This window comes from Anarhichas minor, unplaced genomic scaffold, assembly GCF_050575085.1.
Source record: "Anarhichas minor isolate MPS153535 unplaced genomic scaffold, ASM5057508v1 ptg000025l, whole genome shotgun sequence".
Taxonomy (NCBI): Eukaryota; Metazoa; Chordata; class Actinopteri; order Perciformes; family Anarhichadidae; genus Anarhichas; species Anarhichas minor.
The window spans coordinates 5,627,392-5,643,964 of NW_027466471.1; the positions used below are offsets into that span (position 1 = coordinate 5,627,392).

Genomic DNA, 16,573 nt, shown 5'->3' on the forward strand with positions numbered 1-16,573 from the left:
TTTCACTGAGACAGAGTACAGCTTTATTAAAGTCAAACTTCAGGCATGTCTGAACTCTTCAAACTCAACTTTAGAATGAAAAAGGACAGAATCAATATTCTCAAATAAAAAGACAGTCATGTACAAAAAGAGTGTCGTCTCAACAGTCACACACATTTAGAAGCAGAATTATACAGGCAAACAAAAAAATAAGAGAGCACGCCACAGTAACATGATTCTATGCAAGTTCAATGCAAACTATTTACAAGTTCTTCGACAATATGCAGTATGCAGTAACACAGGTCGAACAGTAATCAACATGGTATTTTGTGTTCATCCACGTTTTAATCAAAGCAACACCAAGAGAGATAGATATGACCCCAGTTAGAGTTACTGTAAGTAATTTTACTACAAGTAAAAAGAGATGAGTGCTTATGAAGGTGAATTATTTATTCATGTATTCAAACACTATTTCTGCTCGGACAGCATGTCAATTAAAGGAGACAGTCGGCCACATTGCACAAACAAAAGACGTCACAGTGAACTGAAACATACAAGGAGGGGGGGGGTGTTCCATCCTAAATTGAAGTGTATATAAAAAAATTATTATAATAATCCTGGACATTTAAAACAAAACAAAAAAATCCTCCTCGGGTGTATTTAAGGGTAACTTAAATGAGAGCAAACATGCTGTCTCTTTAATAACAAATGTGGGCACTACGATGAGAAGAAACCAACATAAAACGGACACACAAGAAGCATTTTAAGAGAATGAAACGATTGACGCTGTAATACTGCTGCTGGATCAGCTGGGAAGGGCAGGAGAGGACAACAATGATCATGCGATCTGCGGGTGTAAAAAAAAAATTTGTAAAATAAAGGCTGTCACACAAACTCTGTGCAAGAAAAAATAGACTCTCCAACTGAAGTGGATTAAATCAGTGTCTGATGTTGGAAGCCTGCATTTCTGCTCAACAGGCACCTTGACAGAAAAAAAAGGCTTTAGGACCAGTTCATCACAACTCAGACATTTTATCTGAAGCCGCAAAACACAAGAGTCAAGACAGCCTGCGGTCGAATAATCATACGTGTAAAAAAAACAATAAATAATAAAAATGAAGAAAATTCAAGTTTACACACGCAGACCGTTTGTAGTTTGTTGTAAAAGTGACTTAAAAGATGCACCTTCCCGATACTGAACACCTAATTATTAGTACTGAACAAAAGGTTTGTCTCTGAATGAGAAGAGTTTGGCAAATTAGACAGCTGCAAGAAATCATTGAGTAGTCTTTTTCTTTTTTCAAGAAAAAAAAAAAGCAGCTTCCTAAAGGGTCGGTCATGACAGAATGAGGAAAGAAGAGCAGCTGTTGAATGCAGAAGAGCGTGCACAAATTAATCATGAAACCCTCTGAAATACAGACATTGAAGTACAAGATGAAGTGCCTCTGTTATCTATGTATGTGTGTATATTTAGCATATTAAAGTCCTCCACTCAAAAAACAGTTTTGCTTGTTGTTACTTTACTTCAATGTGCAGAACAATGCATGTGCAGTGTGGCCCCAGAAGACTTTTATGCATTCAATGTGCCCCCCCATTTCTTTAGTCCTTTTTCTGAAAGAGTTCCTCTCAGTTTATCAGGTACAATGAGCTAAAACTAATGCAGTCTAACACAACAGTCAATGAATCCTCCTTCACGAACCTCTACAGAACCTGAACATCAGAACCGTCACGAGTGAGGATTTACTGCAGGACTGTTGTGTCAGACTGCATTAGTTTTATAAAGCTCATTGTTCCTAATAAACTGGAGACTGACTGAATGTGCGCGCTGCGTTCGATGAGAGCCTAAATGTTCTGAAATGATTTGGAAAAATTGGCACAGTTTTACCCTGTAGCTCGACTCTAAAGGCCGACCACGACAACAGGCTTTAAAAAAAAAATGAAAATAATAATAATTAACGGCACAAACATACTTTCCGGTAACCGGGGTTGAATCACAAGCAAATGGCTGAGACATGTTTACAGCTAAACTTCCTTGAGTCCAGGCTTGAAAAAAAAAAAAAAAAAGCACAAAAACTGCAACTTTACATTCCTATATTGAACTGCTTCACACTGCTTTAAAACACCAATTACAGTGAGTCACGATACAGGTCGATGAGCAGCGGCTGTCACCAAAAGTGTGGAATCATTACACCCAATGTGAGAATAAACTAAAACGTATGCAATGACTAAATACAGATATATTGTGTAAAACTCCCCGTGTTGTCTTTTTTTAAATTTCTATTTCACTTACACCGTGGTGGAGGAGGGGAGACAAATTACTGCACTGGTGTTTGAAAAAGAAATTGGTATAAAATGTGGTGCAATAAATACACAAGAATTTGGATTTGACGGATGAGCGATTAAAAACACTGTACAGAAGTTTGTATTTGTACATCATACTGGACTGTTGTTATAACCATTACATCTTTACACAAAGCCCAGCCGTGAGGATGTTCTCCGGGTGAGAAAGGAAGAAGTGCGTCTCGAGGACACTGCAGACTTTTTCTGTACGAAGCCGGGCTGGCAGTCACTCCTACTTGTGCCAAAAGAAAGCAGCAGCATTTAGGCCACTTTCCTTAAAAAACAAAAAAGAAGAAAAAAAAACAGGCCCAGCAACTCGAGAGAGAACAAAAAAAAAAAGAGTTTCAACACAGTTATAGTTCAGACGTTACTACAAGAAGAGGTATCCATTTTGAAACACTTGTCTTATGTTCTTTTAATACACATTTCTGAATATGTATGATCTAGCTAAAGTGTGGCGCGACAAGCCGTGTAAAAGTGCTTTTCAGGAAAAGTTTGGCGAAACAAAACAAAAAAAACAAACAAAGAAAGCAGTCACAGTACACGACGTTACTGAAACGGACTGCGTCTGGGCAGTAGTCACTACAGCCAGAATCAAACTTAAGGCTGATCAACAATACTTTAAGACAGCACCAGTGATCACAAGCTGAGCCCCTCCGTCTACTATACAAATAACAGCAATTGCAATTGGAGGAAATGTGGGACCAGAACAAAACAAATAAAAATAAAAAGGGAAAGAGTTTCCTTCTTCCAGGAACGACCAGAGAGGCGAGGCTCCGCCCCTCCCGATCTTCACGTACTTTACAATACCATGAGCCAATTTATGTACACAATGGCGAGTGAGACTGGCAATATGAAAAATCACAAGTACTTCTGTAATGTCATACCATTACGCTATATACCATTATATTTCACCTTAATAGGACTATGTTCACAAGGAGGTCTGCGCAATGCTTAACACCGAAACAAACAAACGTAATACACCACTCACTGAGATGAAGTGAGAGAATCTGTCTGTAAACATTAACAAACATAGATACTGTATATAATTATATTCATCTATACCCAGAAGTATATTAAAAACCATGTCTAAGGAAGGTTGGAATGTAGTGTGGTCCTGAAAAGAATTGCACAAAAATCGGCCATCCCCCCCTCTCCCCTTTTTAGAAGACGAGAGAAATACGATCACGTCTTGAGTGATGATCGGCTGTGGAGGAAGAGGAGGAGGAGGAGGAAGGCCGGCTCGTTTCTAGACGGCCATCCTGTGTGTGTGGAATAAATGCCGACCGCAGCTTAAAGCAAGTAAACGAGGAGAGGAGCAGCGTGACGATGGAGATGTTCAGCTTCAGCTTCTCCTCCTCCTCCTCCTCTTCCTCTTCCTCCATCAAAGTTCCAGTATCTGACGACGTGACAACACTCACAATTTCCACAGCTGTAAAAAACAAAAAACAAAACGAAACATAATGAGGTGGTGGTCTGGTCTGTGGAGAGCATTAGTGGTGGTGTTTGTGGCAAAGAGAGGAGGGAAAACGGCGCTCGATGATCCCTGGTCACTTCCCCCTGCCGACACTCCAGTCGCTCTGCTCTCACAACAAACGGCATTGAGGTGTTCGTCGGCGTGTCTCGGACTCGGGCCGCGGCACCGTTCAAAAAAATAATAAAGAAAAAGCACTGTATTCCCTTTCGTCAGAGCGGGATCAGAGCCCAGGAGGCCAAACGGGAGCGCACTTTACAGGGAATGAGGTATTGAGGGGAGCCGCGGTGTCACTCTGAAGCCGGCCGATCCGCCTCCGGCTCCGGTTCCTCCTTGACGACGGCGGGGCTCAGGGCGGAGCGGCGTGGCTGGGTCGAGCCGGAGTTGGAGCCCAGGGGGCTGACGGGGTCGTGGCTGGAGCAGCAGGGGCGGCCTTCGAGGGCGGAGGAGGTGAGGGCCCCCGCCTCGTGATCCCGGCAGAAGGAGCGCGGGCAGAAGTCACAGAGAGACGAGGCCGGGGCGCTGCACACGCTGCAGTCGTGCCACGGACACTCCCAACGTCCTGCGGACAAATACAGAGGTCACTACGGGTTTCAGACCGGGGGGGGGGGGTCGAGGCCCCACCAAGATGAATGTGAGGGGTCATGAGGGTCGAGAGGATAGGAGAACAGAAAACACACATTTCTGCTACTCAAATTCACGTTTGTTTCAGATAAGTTCATATCTCTGCTTCCTTGTGGGAATCACTGAATATTTATTTTTCTCTTCGAATTTCTGTTTTAAAATGTTTTAAATTACACGTGTGTGTGTGTGTGTGTGTGTGTGTGTGTGTGTGCCAACAATGCTAAGTGTTCAGACCACTAAACATTCAGTTCAATAGAAATGACGTTGTTGCTTTAAGTTTTATTTACTGGTTCTTCGGAGGTTGATATCTAAAAAACCTCAGCAGATGAGCGAGAGGACAGTTGTTCCCAACCTGGGTGATCTCCACAAGAGGTCTCAAACTAATCTGAGGGGTTGTGAGATTATTAGAATGACAAAAAATGTTGTTTGTAAATAAATGTACAACAACAAATCTTGTTGTTTTTTGAGACATGGCTGTAATATTAGCTTTTTACTTATGAAATACTGAATATGTTTCAGGCCTCTAATGATTCAAATAAAATAAAGAAAACATCTTCTTCGTAAACCAGTGACATGGCCTAAAAAGTTTGTGTACCCGTTTTTTAGGAATTGACCTGTTGTTAAAAGAAGTTATGTTAGTTTGTGGTAATAAGTCAGGATAGCTATCGATAAAGTTTTTTCCCCAAAAGGATTGTTATGCTGCTGAAATCAGCTGAGATTGTTATCAGCTAGATTTTTCCGTCAGGCGTCTACAGATTCTTCTCACACAGGCTCAGTGTGTCATTACCGTATGGTGGCTTGGTGAGGTTGAGACACAGCAGGTGGTACGCCTTCGGACACTCCTTCCTGTCGCACATCACCAGCTCGCCTCCCTCTCCGCAGCAGAAGCAGAAGTACTCGTGCGTATGCTTGCCCTCCGGCCGCAGCTTCCGCTTCTTCGGCTTCAGCTTGGCGTTCCTGGCCTTCTCCTCCTTCTCCATCACCACGGCGCTCTGGAGGAAACATCGGGAGAAAACAAAAGTGGTATCAAAAGGCCAGGGTTGCTCGAGAAACCGCACGACGAGAGGTCAACATCCTCACCGTTGGCTGCACCCCCAGGAATCCAGAGCAGTTGTCTGATCCGCAGTGACAAGACGACCTCCGGTTGCCCACGCAGTGCAGGTTGTAGTTGAACGTCAACTCCGTGTCTGCGGGAACACCATAGACAGATTTCACGAATCGCCCGGCCCGGTGTGTGTGTGTGTGTGTTATGTTTCCGCGTGAACTCACCGGCCTCGACGTCACAAAGGGTGAAGAGTCCGATGCGAACGTCCCCGTTTACCGTCCACTTCTGGGTCTCACAGTTTGGGCTGCAGCTGTGGTTCATAAAGCGAGCGGAGTTTCCCTTCGGGCCGGCGTCGATCACGCGATCCTGCGAAGGAAAGAGGGACAATTGAGACACCGGGTGCGTAAGGAGCGAACAATGTTCACCAGCGTCACTGGCGTTACCTTGGTGAGGGTGAGCATGTAGAAGTTGGCCATGTGATTCTCGTGGGCACGTTTGATCCGCTGCTGGCACTCTTCCGAGTCGATCACCTCGCCCACGTACTCCGTCACAAAGTCGCCCTGGAGGGAAGAACAAGCATCGCGTTTCAGCACAGACACCCTTAATTAAAACAACTCGCAATTAGTGAGAAGGGCGGGAATCATCCCGTCATCGCAATGCGTTTCAAAGCCTTTTTAATTGACAGTCTGATCATTAGGTCATTCGGTCTTTTACTTGTCATTTCAAACTTAAAAGTCTTCTATTAGAAAACACGCGTTTTTGTGACTCACACTGGTCACCCTTTCGATTTTCTTTTCAGTATTCAAACTGTCCCTACGGTGTTTTTGAATTTGATTATAAGCAAACCTTGACTGAGTGTTTCCAATACAAGAAATTGAAGAAAACTAAAAAGCAGGAGGGTCATATTAAACAGTTATACGCTTTGAAAGCACCTGACGCACGCATTTTCAAGTAAAACTATTGTAGTAAGTGGCCAAACACACAACCCTACTCCGACCTTGTTTTGATTTGAGCGTCAAATGAGGATCCAGCGACCAAACTGTTTTTGTTTGTTACAGTACCTGTTTGTAGAGAGCTAGAAAGGAATCAAAAGCTATGGATTTTCCCCCAGAGGACGATAGATTACTAAATATAGCAATATCAATTATTATTGTTAGTTATTATGAATATATAAAAATAGCTTCAGCGATCTTCTCCTAAAATACTACTGGATCTGGGGTGTAGGCATTTTAACTCTGATGCCTGCATCAATTGACGCTGGTTATTTATCACTGCCAGTGCGTTTGGGCCTTTAGTTTCCATTTGTCAGATATTCAAGGTGGATCCTGATATCCTGATGTGTCTGTTTTGTAATCCGATGACCCATTGATGTAATTTTGGATAAAAAAAAAAGGACTGAGCTCAACGCCCACCTTCCTGAGAGCCTGGTTGGTCCTGAGGCCCCACCCGCGGCCGTCTGTCTTAATCACTTCCGTCTCTGCATACAGCCGCTTGGAGAAACACTGGTTCTCACAGCTGTCTCCTGCAGGACACACCTGACGACGGCAACACAGAAAAAAAGAAGGTAAGGTGCCCCTTCAGAGGGCTGTCTCGCTGTTTTTACAGTTCGGGAGGTGAGCTAAATAACAGATATGCGTTCAGACCTGTGGGTGACACTCGTACTGCAACATGCGGTTGAGACACTGAGAGTGGAGGCTGCAAGGGTGCTCGTCCGCTGGTCTGCAGTTGCATCGCGGGATTTCCGACAAGTCAGCTACGTGCACCTGCACTTTCCCCACTGGTTTGTTGGACTGATACAAGAAGACACCAAAAGGAGACGTAAAAACACAGAACGTATACAATTTTGGGCTTATTTGTCTGAAGTGGGATATTTTTTAAATGACGTCACCTTGATGATTTTGTAGGGCGGAGGTTTGCGAGAGCTGCGTTCCTGCTCTAGAGCCTCCCTGCTCTCCCTCTGTGCCTTGAGCTCCTGGAACCGCCGGGCCGCTTCTTCCAGAGCTGAAACACACCAACAACCTCTCAGATCTCAGACATCTCATCCTTGCTCCAAAAAAAGGACGAGAACCACAGAATATTTGGCCGAAAAGTAAGGTGGGGGAAAAAAACCTTTCTGGGAAGAAGTTACCTTTCTTGAAAGTTTTGTTGATGTTGATCTGACCCGTGACGAAGTTCTTGTCATTCTCCACGTAAGGGAAGACGCGGCCCTGGTTGATCCAGTAGTAGTCGTGGGAGCCAAAGAAGAAGACGGGGAAGTCGCCGACGTCGTGGCGGAGGCTCTGAATGTTGGACGGCACCAGGCGAGGGTTGCAGATTTCCGCTGGCCACCACCTGCGAGGGAAGCGGGACGGGGACGTTGAAAAGTGAAGAAGAGTGCGGTGAAAAAAACAAACCATTAAAAGTAAAAATGATCATGGCAAAAAACAAACCATTAAAAGTAAAAATGATCATGGCAAAAAACAAACATTGATTTATCAAGCACCTGCAAAAAATCTGAGATCACTGACCTATAAGATCTACATGTTTGGCCAATAGAAAGGCAGGATTTAGGGCACATGATGCTTTTTCTTACATGGAGGAGACATTTGTGTCCCCTGCGTCTGAAATATCACAACACGCAAATTTGTTGCACTGAACTTCTACAATATGACTATATTTTTACATATCTAATGTTAATGCTAGTCTGTTAATAGCCTGTCTGTGGTTCTCAGCCCAAAGCCAGTTTGTTCCTACTGAGGCCATAAATCTGTGGTTGGTTTTGGCGGTTTTTTAAATGACATAAACACAGAACATCACCAGACCTATCCTTTAAAAGTCACCGTACCATAAACTGACTGCACAACCCCCACAGCAGTCCCATGACCGGTGCTCTGTGCGTACCTGTAGTTGCCCAGTTTGACCCAGACAATTTGTTTGTAGTGTGGTTTCTTCCCCGCCCTGCAATCGCTGCAGGACCACGCCCCCGCCGGCATCTCCATCTCCAGACACTCCGGGTGGAAGGAAGCCGGGCATGTGTCGCAGCACAGCAACTTGCCTCCTACATTTGTAAGATGTATACGTATGTGTGTGTGTGTGTGTGTGGGTGTGTGTGGGTGTTTTTTGTGTGGGTGTGGGTGTGTGTATGTGTGCATGCGTTGTGGGAAATGGGTATGCAAAGAGAGGAGGAGTGTATGATTAGGTGATGCACCTTAAAACCTGGACAAACTCTGAATCTCATTTGCAGACAAGCCTGAGAAAAAGTACAAATGCTACAAATACATCTGGTGCGATATGAAAATAGTGTCCATGTAGGGAAAATATTTATATCTATAAGCTATCATAATTCCATCTGGGCATTATTCTGAAGTTAAAAAAAATGAATGCCAGGAGTTTTGTGAGCGGTGGCTCCTGTGAGAGCCACCGCTGCACGAATAAGACCGAACGTGGTTGGAAACACCTGCGTGTTCTCAGCTCGGTTGCACTAACTTTTCATTGCAGCAGTTCCGGCATGTCTGGCAATCAGATTCAGAGCAATGTACCAAGACCAGTCTAAGGGAAACACATGCGGCAGCACGGGAATAAAAAAAATAAAAAAATCAGCCAGCGAGTTAACAATGAATCAGGGTTATACTTAAAAAGCAGGCATGCAGTCCTGCTAGTAAAGCAAACTTTTCCCATCACACAAACCGCATCCTGCACAGACCAGCTTGCATGGAATCATGTATCTTACGCAACTTTGAAAGAGAACAATCTCACTATTCTTGCGCTGATCTTTGCTCGACTGTGATCAGATCTCGTCCCGATTGAGATTATATTCCATCCAAGGCAGGTCAAAGCTCGAGGAAATGAGGTGAGCAGAATTTTGTTTTCGGCTGAGAATTTCAGTCGAAAATAATAAAAAATAAAAATAAAAATAAAATTAGTTGCAGTCAGCATAAAAAGGTGCGAGGCCTTCCAAATAAAAAAATTAAAATAAAGCCCAGAGTGCTGAAGCAGAGAAGCAGTGTATGCCCCTCCAGCAGCGATAAGCTCCACAAACCACAGACTGGAGGTTTGGTGACCAACTCTGTTTTTTCCTAGCAAAGAAATTTCACATGTTGAAAATGAAAAGAACGTTTGATTTAACTTGTTTATAAACAGCTTTATTGCAGAGATTGTTCATGCACAGCGCGAAATAATCTCACAATGGGCCTCGTGCAAGAACCACGCACACACAGAGTTGTTGTTAAGCGGCACGTACGAGTGATTTAAGAGAACTTGTCGCAGTAACTTCTCCCTGGGTACAAAGACAATTCAAAACAAGTAATGTACAGTCAAGTCTGCCTTTCTCCACAGGAAGAAAAAAACTAGACTTTCAAAACGTATAATGACAATAATAATGCTATAATAAATTATATATATATATATATATATCAATAACTAAATAAAAATGTATATCTACAGTAGACCAAATTATCATGGTGTGCCCATTTACTAAGAAGGTAAAAAAAAATTTGCTGAATAATAATCTCTCATCCATCTCATGTCATTTCTTTAGCATCTAAGGTCAGGTCAAACAGTTTATTCTTTGAACATGGAGGTTCATTCTGGACTTTAGAATAAAACCTATACTGCCATACAAATTCTCAACTCAAGGTTCTCCTCCAACAGGATGTCCCATTGGACGCCAACAGAGAGACAGAGGTTATATGACCACCTGTTGTCACGTGACGAGGGACGCACCAATCAGACTTTTTGTAAGTCCCAAAACCGATAGCGATACCAAGTACCGATCCGATACCAGTGTTTAAAATGTGCTTTCTTAGCTTTTCAAAACAAAATGTATCAAATAAATATATGGTATTGTTGTTTATTATTAAATTATGAATCGTCCACCAGCAACTAGGTAAAAAAAATAATATTTTTTTAATTTGTCAATTTGAATTTTAATTCCAGTAAATAATAGTATATAGTAAAAATAGTATACAAATAAAAATTCAATTGAATATTGGTGCTTGCTTACATGTGACCAAGTCACATGTTCCACCTGCCGAAGAAGGCCTTGGCCACAGGAAGTAAACTTAGAGTGTAGAATTGTTTTTATCACAACATCATCTTTATTTCTGCGTCAGTCCAGAGCTGCTCTGATGACACATCGCTGTCCGCTGTATTAATATTGTCTAAAGTTTGTCTGCTGTTATCTTTTTACTCTTGAATTAAAGCATTACAGTATATATTGCAATTCTGGGGCATCAATTATCCTAACTATGATTGCAACGAGCCTTTTTTCCCCCCAACAGACATTATAACTTGTCATAGTAGGCGAAGGACAGGTATTAATAACATTATTAACATTTTCTCTGTTCTATTCTAACATGTTCTAACCGGACACTGAAAACTGCAGCTAAATTGGATTAATCCTGTTATTTACACCTGTGTTTTTCCTACTGTGACAAGTCAAAAATGCCCGCTGTGAAAATGGCTCAACGCACATCGAGCTCTGTTTGGTGAATCAGACTTCTCACACACTCTTCAGAAAAGACAGGTTTGGAATAAGAATAGAAAAGTGTTCTTGCATGAGGCCCATTGTCTTCTGTTAATGTGTTAGGGAACTTGGCTGAAGTTACTTTGCGCCACTCTGCGTTGCAATTAACGGCATCTTTTTATTTAACCAGTTAATTAACTTTGCACCTCAAGCCTTTGAAATGAAAGATGCCTACAAAAAAAAGGAGGGGGGGGTGCAGGCACGACACAAACACAGACCAGTGGGACAACAGGAGAAAGAGAAAAACGGTTCAGTTACCTTTCCCAACATTCTTTTTGGTAGCTGACGAAGGAGAGGGAATCATAGGTAATTTCAACTCAGCACGATTTGACTCAGTCAGAAGGTAGTGGGACTTATAGGCATATGAACTTAATATGGTGTCAGTAAGGTCTTGCACTAACAGTCCTACACAAGACACACAGGAAGAGACGGGGGTGAGCCGCAGTCAAAACTCGAAATTACCCAAAATTCACAAAAAAGAGAAAGAGCACACACACACACACACACACACACACACACACACACACACACACACACACACACACACACACACACACACACACACACACACACACACACACACACACACACACACACACACACACACACACACACACACACACACACAAGTAAAATAAAGTTTGTTCTGACACAAAGAGGCTAAACAGGGCACTCAACTTGGACAGGAAAAAACAAAAGGGTGAATCCTGTGTTTTCTCACTGGTCACCATCCAGGACCGATGGGACCGTTCTAAGCAGAGTGCAGTGTAACAGCCCGGATCATTCAGAGTATTAGTATCGTGATGGAAAACAAACATTACATCTCATGAAACATGTAATATTAAAAGATTAAAATGATGTTTATGAGGTTTCGGTTTTCACTCATCAGATGTTACTGCTGTTATGACTTCATTTATATATATAAAGAAAGGTTGTATTCCTGAAAAGAAATGGTGGGCGATCACGTCCTGTTGATGCCCCAATGTGAGGTGCAAGACAGAATAACTGATTTTGCCGTTTGTGGCGAGTGTGGAGATATTAAGAACGGCCAAAATGTTTTTTGTTTTTGTTTTTTTTAATAAAATAAACACGGCTGCAGGAGAGGCAGGCCAGTGGCGTGTGCAGTGGTGAGAGCTTACCTCTGGCACACAGGAAGCACCAGCCCACGTTGATGGGGGAGGCGAGGAGGCCGTTCCGCTTGGCGCCACCGTGGCTGCTGCAGATCATGATGTGATGGGTGAGGGCCACGCTGCCCGCCGCCACGCAGCTGTCCCCCGTGTGATAGGCCACCGGACAGCGGATGCAGCGCATGAGGCGACCTGGAAGAAGGGGGAAGGGGGGCGGGGACAGCTGAGTTCAGCGGCCACTTTACAGCAGTCTGGAGCTGGGAAAGTATTCACTCCCTATCACTGCAGAGTTTCTATAATGAATTAGGTCAGACTCCTTTAATTAAAAAGGTACAAATTGTAGCCAATGGTGTCACAATGTGACTTTTTCTAGGCGCATTTTTGGCACCTCAGCATCTGAGGTTCATATTTAAACTAAAAGATATCTGAACTTTGTTGCAAACACGGTGCATCTCCTCCCCTTATGTTTTTTTTTGCAGATGGGTGATTTCCAGCAAACATAATGCACCATCGTTTAAAAAAACATTACTTTGTTTTCCTCCAATTGGTCTGCAGCCTCCAGATGCCACTCACTTTAAAAACCAAATAGAGCACTTTAAGTTTCAGGTGAAACCGGATGTTTGCAGCAACAATTGTGTCGCCAAACCCTCTGCATTATGTGCAGTGCAAGATTTCTAAAGTCCTCTCTTTCTCAATCTGATTTCCCTCTAGAAAAACACTATTTCTTCCTCTTGCACTTCTTCTCTCTCCCATATACAAGGAGGTACAGCCTTCACCCTTTCATCATTCTGTTTTTTTTTTCTATTACTTTAGAAGAGGCCCGAAAGTTTTGTTTTTCATACACTTTGCTGATGTAACACCGTCTCATTACCCCAAAGCTTCCACTGCAGCCTCAAAGAGGAAGTCAGAGGAGCTTGAAAGCAAAGCGGAGGCTGCTTTACCTTTACTGGCCCGCTGCAGGTCTCTCTCCAGGCAGCAGGTAGAGCAGCTGTGCTGAGGGCAGCAGAAGCCTCCGTCCGAACCGCCGGTTGTGCCCGGGAGCTTGCGGACGCAGTCCTCGTGGTAATAACAACCGCATCCGGACACGGAGCAGCGCATCACCTCCCGGCCCGCCGTTTTACAGCTAAAACAAGTATGATTGCCTGGAGAAAAAAACAGAATGAGAGAGAAGTCGATGAACGCACAGCGCCGAACACAACAGCTGTGACGGTAAAGGTTGTGTTGCCAAATTCGCTCACCGTTTCTGCATTCCAGGCAGGTGAACCTGCCTTCGGGCAGGGACGTCAGGCCGAGACAGTCCAGGTGAAACTGTCTGCCGCAGTCGCCTTCGCACACCGCCAAGCCATCTCCGTACACCTCGCAGATCTACGCACAAACAACGCAGAGAGAGACGGTTTGTGTAAAAAAAAAAAAAAGCCCGTTGAGTGAGAGAGTACGACACGAGAGAGACGGTGAATCATGAGCGGCGCTGACCTGGCAGACGGTGTCCCTCTTGCCGGTGCTGCCGTCCTGACGGGACAAGCCGGAGTCCACGGACTGAGTGTCTGAAGCGTCTGCGTCGGCTGCTGCTGGACTATCGAGGTTCTTCCCGAACAGACCCTGCGAGACGGAGAAAGAGTGAGCGTGGTGGTGCGTTTACTGTGAAGAAGCACAGGTGTGACCACATGTGTACCCCACTCATTATTAATTAATGAATCATTTGATTCATGGTTTGGTCCATTCCCATTGCAACTTTCAAGAGCCCCTGGTGATGTTTTCAGGTACAGCACCCAGAAATATTCAGATCACAATCATGAATAAAAAATACTCTAAAATATTAATATCTAAGTAGCTGGAAACAATTCATTTTTACTGCTGATTAAACTGTTCGGCTGAGTTGTGTAAAAAAAAAAGAACCATTGGTGAAACTGCACAAATAAAAAATATGCAAATAGGCAAAGTTAAACAGAGACAATGATGATCAGATGACTGACGGTTTTTCTTGTAAATATTGTGAGACAAATACTGTTTATTCTGACTTCTGCATGTGGACGTATGTTTATTGATACTGCAGTATTTTCCTCATTGTGTGTGTGTATTTCTGTACTTGTTGTTGCGAGTCTACCTGTGGGTCGTTGAGGCCTCTAGAGTCAGAGTCAGAGGTGTCTCTGTACTGAGAAGAAGCCATCTCCACATCTGTCGACGCTCTGCTTCTCTTCTTCAGGGGCTTGCAGGCATCCGAGATCTCACTGGCTCCTAGAGGGTCGCAAAAAAAATGTCAAAAAAGATGTTTCACTTTTCTTTCTTTTTTTAAAGTCTAAAGAGTTCCCACAGCAGAGGTTTTAAAAAGCAGCCATGACAGAAGGATCCCCTACCTTTCTGTGAACCGGTCCTCAGCGTGGTCTCAGGAGCCATCTCAGCCTGTGGGGGGGTTAAACGAGGAAGTTCAGGTCATCGTGCTGCTGATTTTTATTCAGGTAGCAGCAACTTAGTTTGGGGAAAGGCCAAGTTCAAACCGACATTAACACTGCATAAAATATTGAAGCCCCGGTCATGAAGACTCTCACAATGACGTTACACACGTTCAAACACACAGGTGGTAGATTAGTCTGTAAAGTGGAAAAGATTAATACCACCGTTTACCTGAGAACTGGCGCGATGTAGAAAAAACTATTGTTGTAAAATCCTCTTTCTTAATATTACAGTGTTTTATTATCTGAGAAGCCTTGAAGTTACTTTAACCAGAGTTCGCGGATCGTTTTTTTTATTGTCTCATCGGTACCTGACGTACGCCCCTTTTAACACCCCTTGTGTATTTTTTAGAATTTGCTTTAACTTTATAGCTGACAGAGTTGAAAAAGAGTGTTCAGGAAATGTGGGGAGGAAAAGATATGATATGCAACAAAGGTGCAGCGCTCTTTAAATGTTTTATTCTGCGCGGGGCCGATACCTGTTCTTTTTTGGTTTTCTTCTTCGGGATGGGATCGCTGCCTCTCTCCGACTCAGACCTGCTCCTGACTGACCGCCGCTGCAGCTTCCTCTCCTGAGAACCTGAAAAACACATAAAAAAAATAATCTCTTATTGACCTGACAAACACGTCAAATATTTGGCAAAACGCACCCTCCGTGTCGGTGTATTACCAACCGTGTGGACTGCTGTGGTGTGATCCAGGAGACGAGGTCTGCTGCGTTCCTCCCTCCTCACTCCTTCGACTGGCGGGGGAGCCTCTCCTCTCCTCCCCCTCTTCCTCCCCCTCATCCCCGTCCCCGTCCCCATCCTCCTCCTCCTCTGGACTGGGCTCGGGTTTAGCTCGGCTGTCCTCGGGCGAGCAGTATCCCAGGTCGGGCTGCCGGGCTTCCCGCGCCCCTGTCTCCTCCTTCTCCTCCTCTTCTTCCTCCTCTTCTTCTTCTTCCTCTTCTTCTTCTTCCGGCTCTTTTTTCGGAGACGGCGCGGCTTTTTTCTGCAGCAGAGGCCAATCGCACTTTGTGATCTCCACGTTCAGCCTCTTCATGGTGATGGAGAGAGGCAGCAGCTTCCTGGCGGCGGCCGTTTTCCAGGCCCTGACCGGCGGCGGCGAGTCCTGCCGCGCGTCGCTGCCGGCGTTCGGCTTCGGGGAGCCGGCCTTACGCTGGCTCTGGCTCTTCTCTTCCTGCGAGGCCTGGCAGTTTGCGCTGTCTTCCGTGTTCGAAATGCTACACTGCCGGCGCGGCAGCAGCCGTCGCGGCGGCTGCTCTCTCTCAGGCGACTTCACTCCCCCCGCTTCCTTCTTACCGACCGAGCCGCTGGAGCGCCGGTTTCGCTTCTCGGCTCGGATGCCGGGTTTCTTGCTGGACGGGCCTTCGATAGGGTCTGGGTCGACGTAGATGAAGGTGTAGGTGTCGATGCGCTCCTGCCGCGACATCGCGAGGGCGTCCTCGGCGTGGCCCACACCCACCTCCCACTGAGAACGCTCCCGCTGAGGGATGGGCTTCAGGAGCTGGAGGAGGAAACATGAATTAAATACCAAACAGCTGATGAACTTTATTTCTGAATGGAACCTGATATTATCAATATTGGCTTACCCAAATATGTATCGATACATGATGGTTCAAAAACGAAAAAAAAAAAACATACATGGGATCATTCAGTGTCATCTACATAGTTTGCTCAAATTTTCAATAGAATGTACTTTATTTTAAAATGGTAACTTCATTTTACTGATTGTCACAGCGGTTGAATGGTTGTGTTTTGCAAGTTATTAAGTGAATGCATGAGAGTTTAGGGAAAGAAATTGTTATACTATAAATATTAATTTTTGTTTTGAATGGATGAGCCATGTGATGGTATAACATAAATAAAAGTAAATTCAGTCATTTATACAGTAACTAAGAAAAATCTAAAGAAAATGCAAAAGAGCCCCGAATAATTATTTCGAAATAAGTTGAATTTGAGACTTAAATTCTCTAAAATATGTGATTGGTTTATACAAATAAAGGAGGTATTTTTCCAAATAAAAACACCA

The 16,573-nt window shown here is 44.1% G+C and overlaps 1 protein-coding gene across 1 annotated transcript in view; it reads right to left on the reverse strand.

The window, feature by feature from the left end:
- nsd3 (nuclear receptor binding SET domain protein 3) overlaps positions 1–16,573 on the reverse strand; it is a 25,559-nt gene continuing 8,986 nt past the window's right edge. Inside the window, exons 8-26 of the mRNA XM_076098771.1 lie at positions 15,217–16,048; positions 15,022–15,122; positions 14,447–14,492; positions 14,197–14,327; positions 13,566–13,691; positions 13,331–13,457; positions 13,034–13,234; positions 12,105–12,284; positions 11,224–11,370; positions 8,343–8,499; positions 7,591–7,793; positions 7,351–7,463; positions 7,106–7,252; positions 6,875–6,997; positions 5,906–6,022; positions 5,687–5,828; positions 5,498–5,604; positions 5,205–5,409; positions 1–4,355 (exon numbers count right to left, since the gene is read on the reverse strand). Of these exons, the coding sequence (XP_075954886.1) occupies positions 4,084–4,355; positions 5,205–5,409; positions 5,498–5,604; positions 5,687–5,828; positions 5,906–6,022; positions 6,875–6,997; positions 7,106–7,252; positions 7,351–7,463; positions 7,591–7,793; positions 8,343–8,499; positions 11,224–11,370; positions 12,105–12,284; positions 13,034–13,234; positions 13,331–13,457; positions 13,566–13,691; positions 14,197–14,327; positions 14,447–14,492; positions 15,022–15,122; positions 15,217–16,048 (3,477 nt within the window). The 3' untranslated portion in view covers positions 1–4,083. The remainder of the gene's footprint in view (positions 4,356–5,204; positions 5,410–5,497; positions 5,605–5,686; positions 5,829–5,905; positions 6,023–6,874; positions 6,998–7,105; positions 7,253–7,350; positions 7,464–7,590; positions 7,794–8,342; positions 8,500–11,223; positions 11,371–12,104; positions 12,285–13,033; positions 13,235–13,330; positions 13,458–13,565; positions 13,692–14,196; positions 14,328–14,446; positions 14,493–15,021; positions 15,123–15,216; positions 16,049–16,573) is intronic.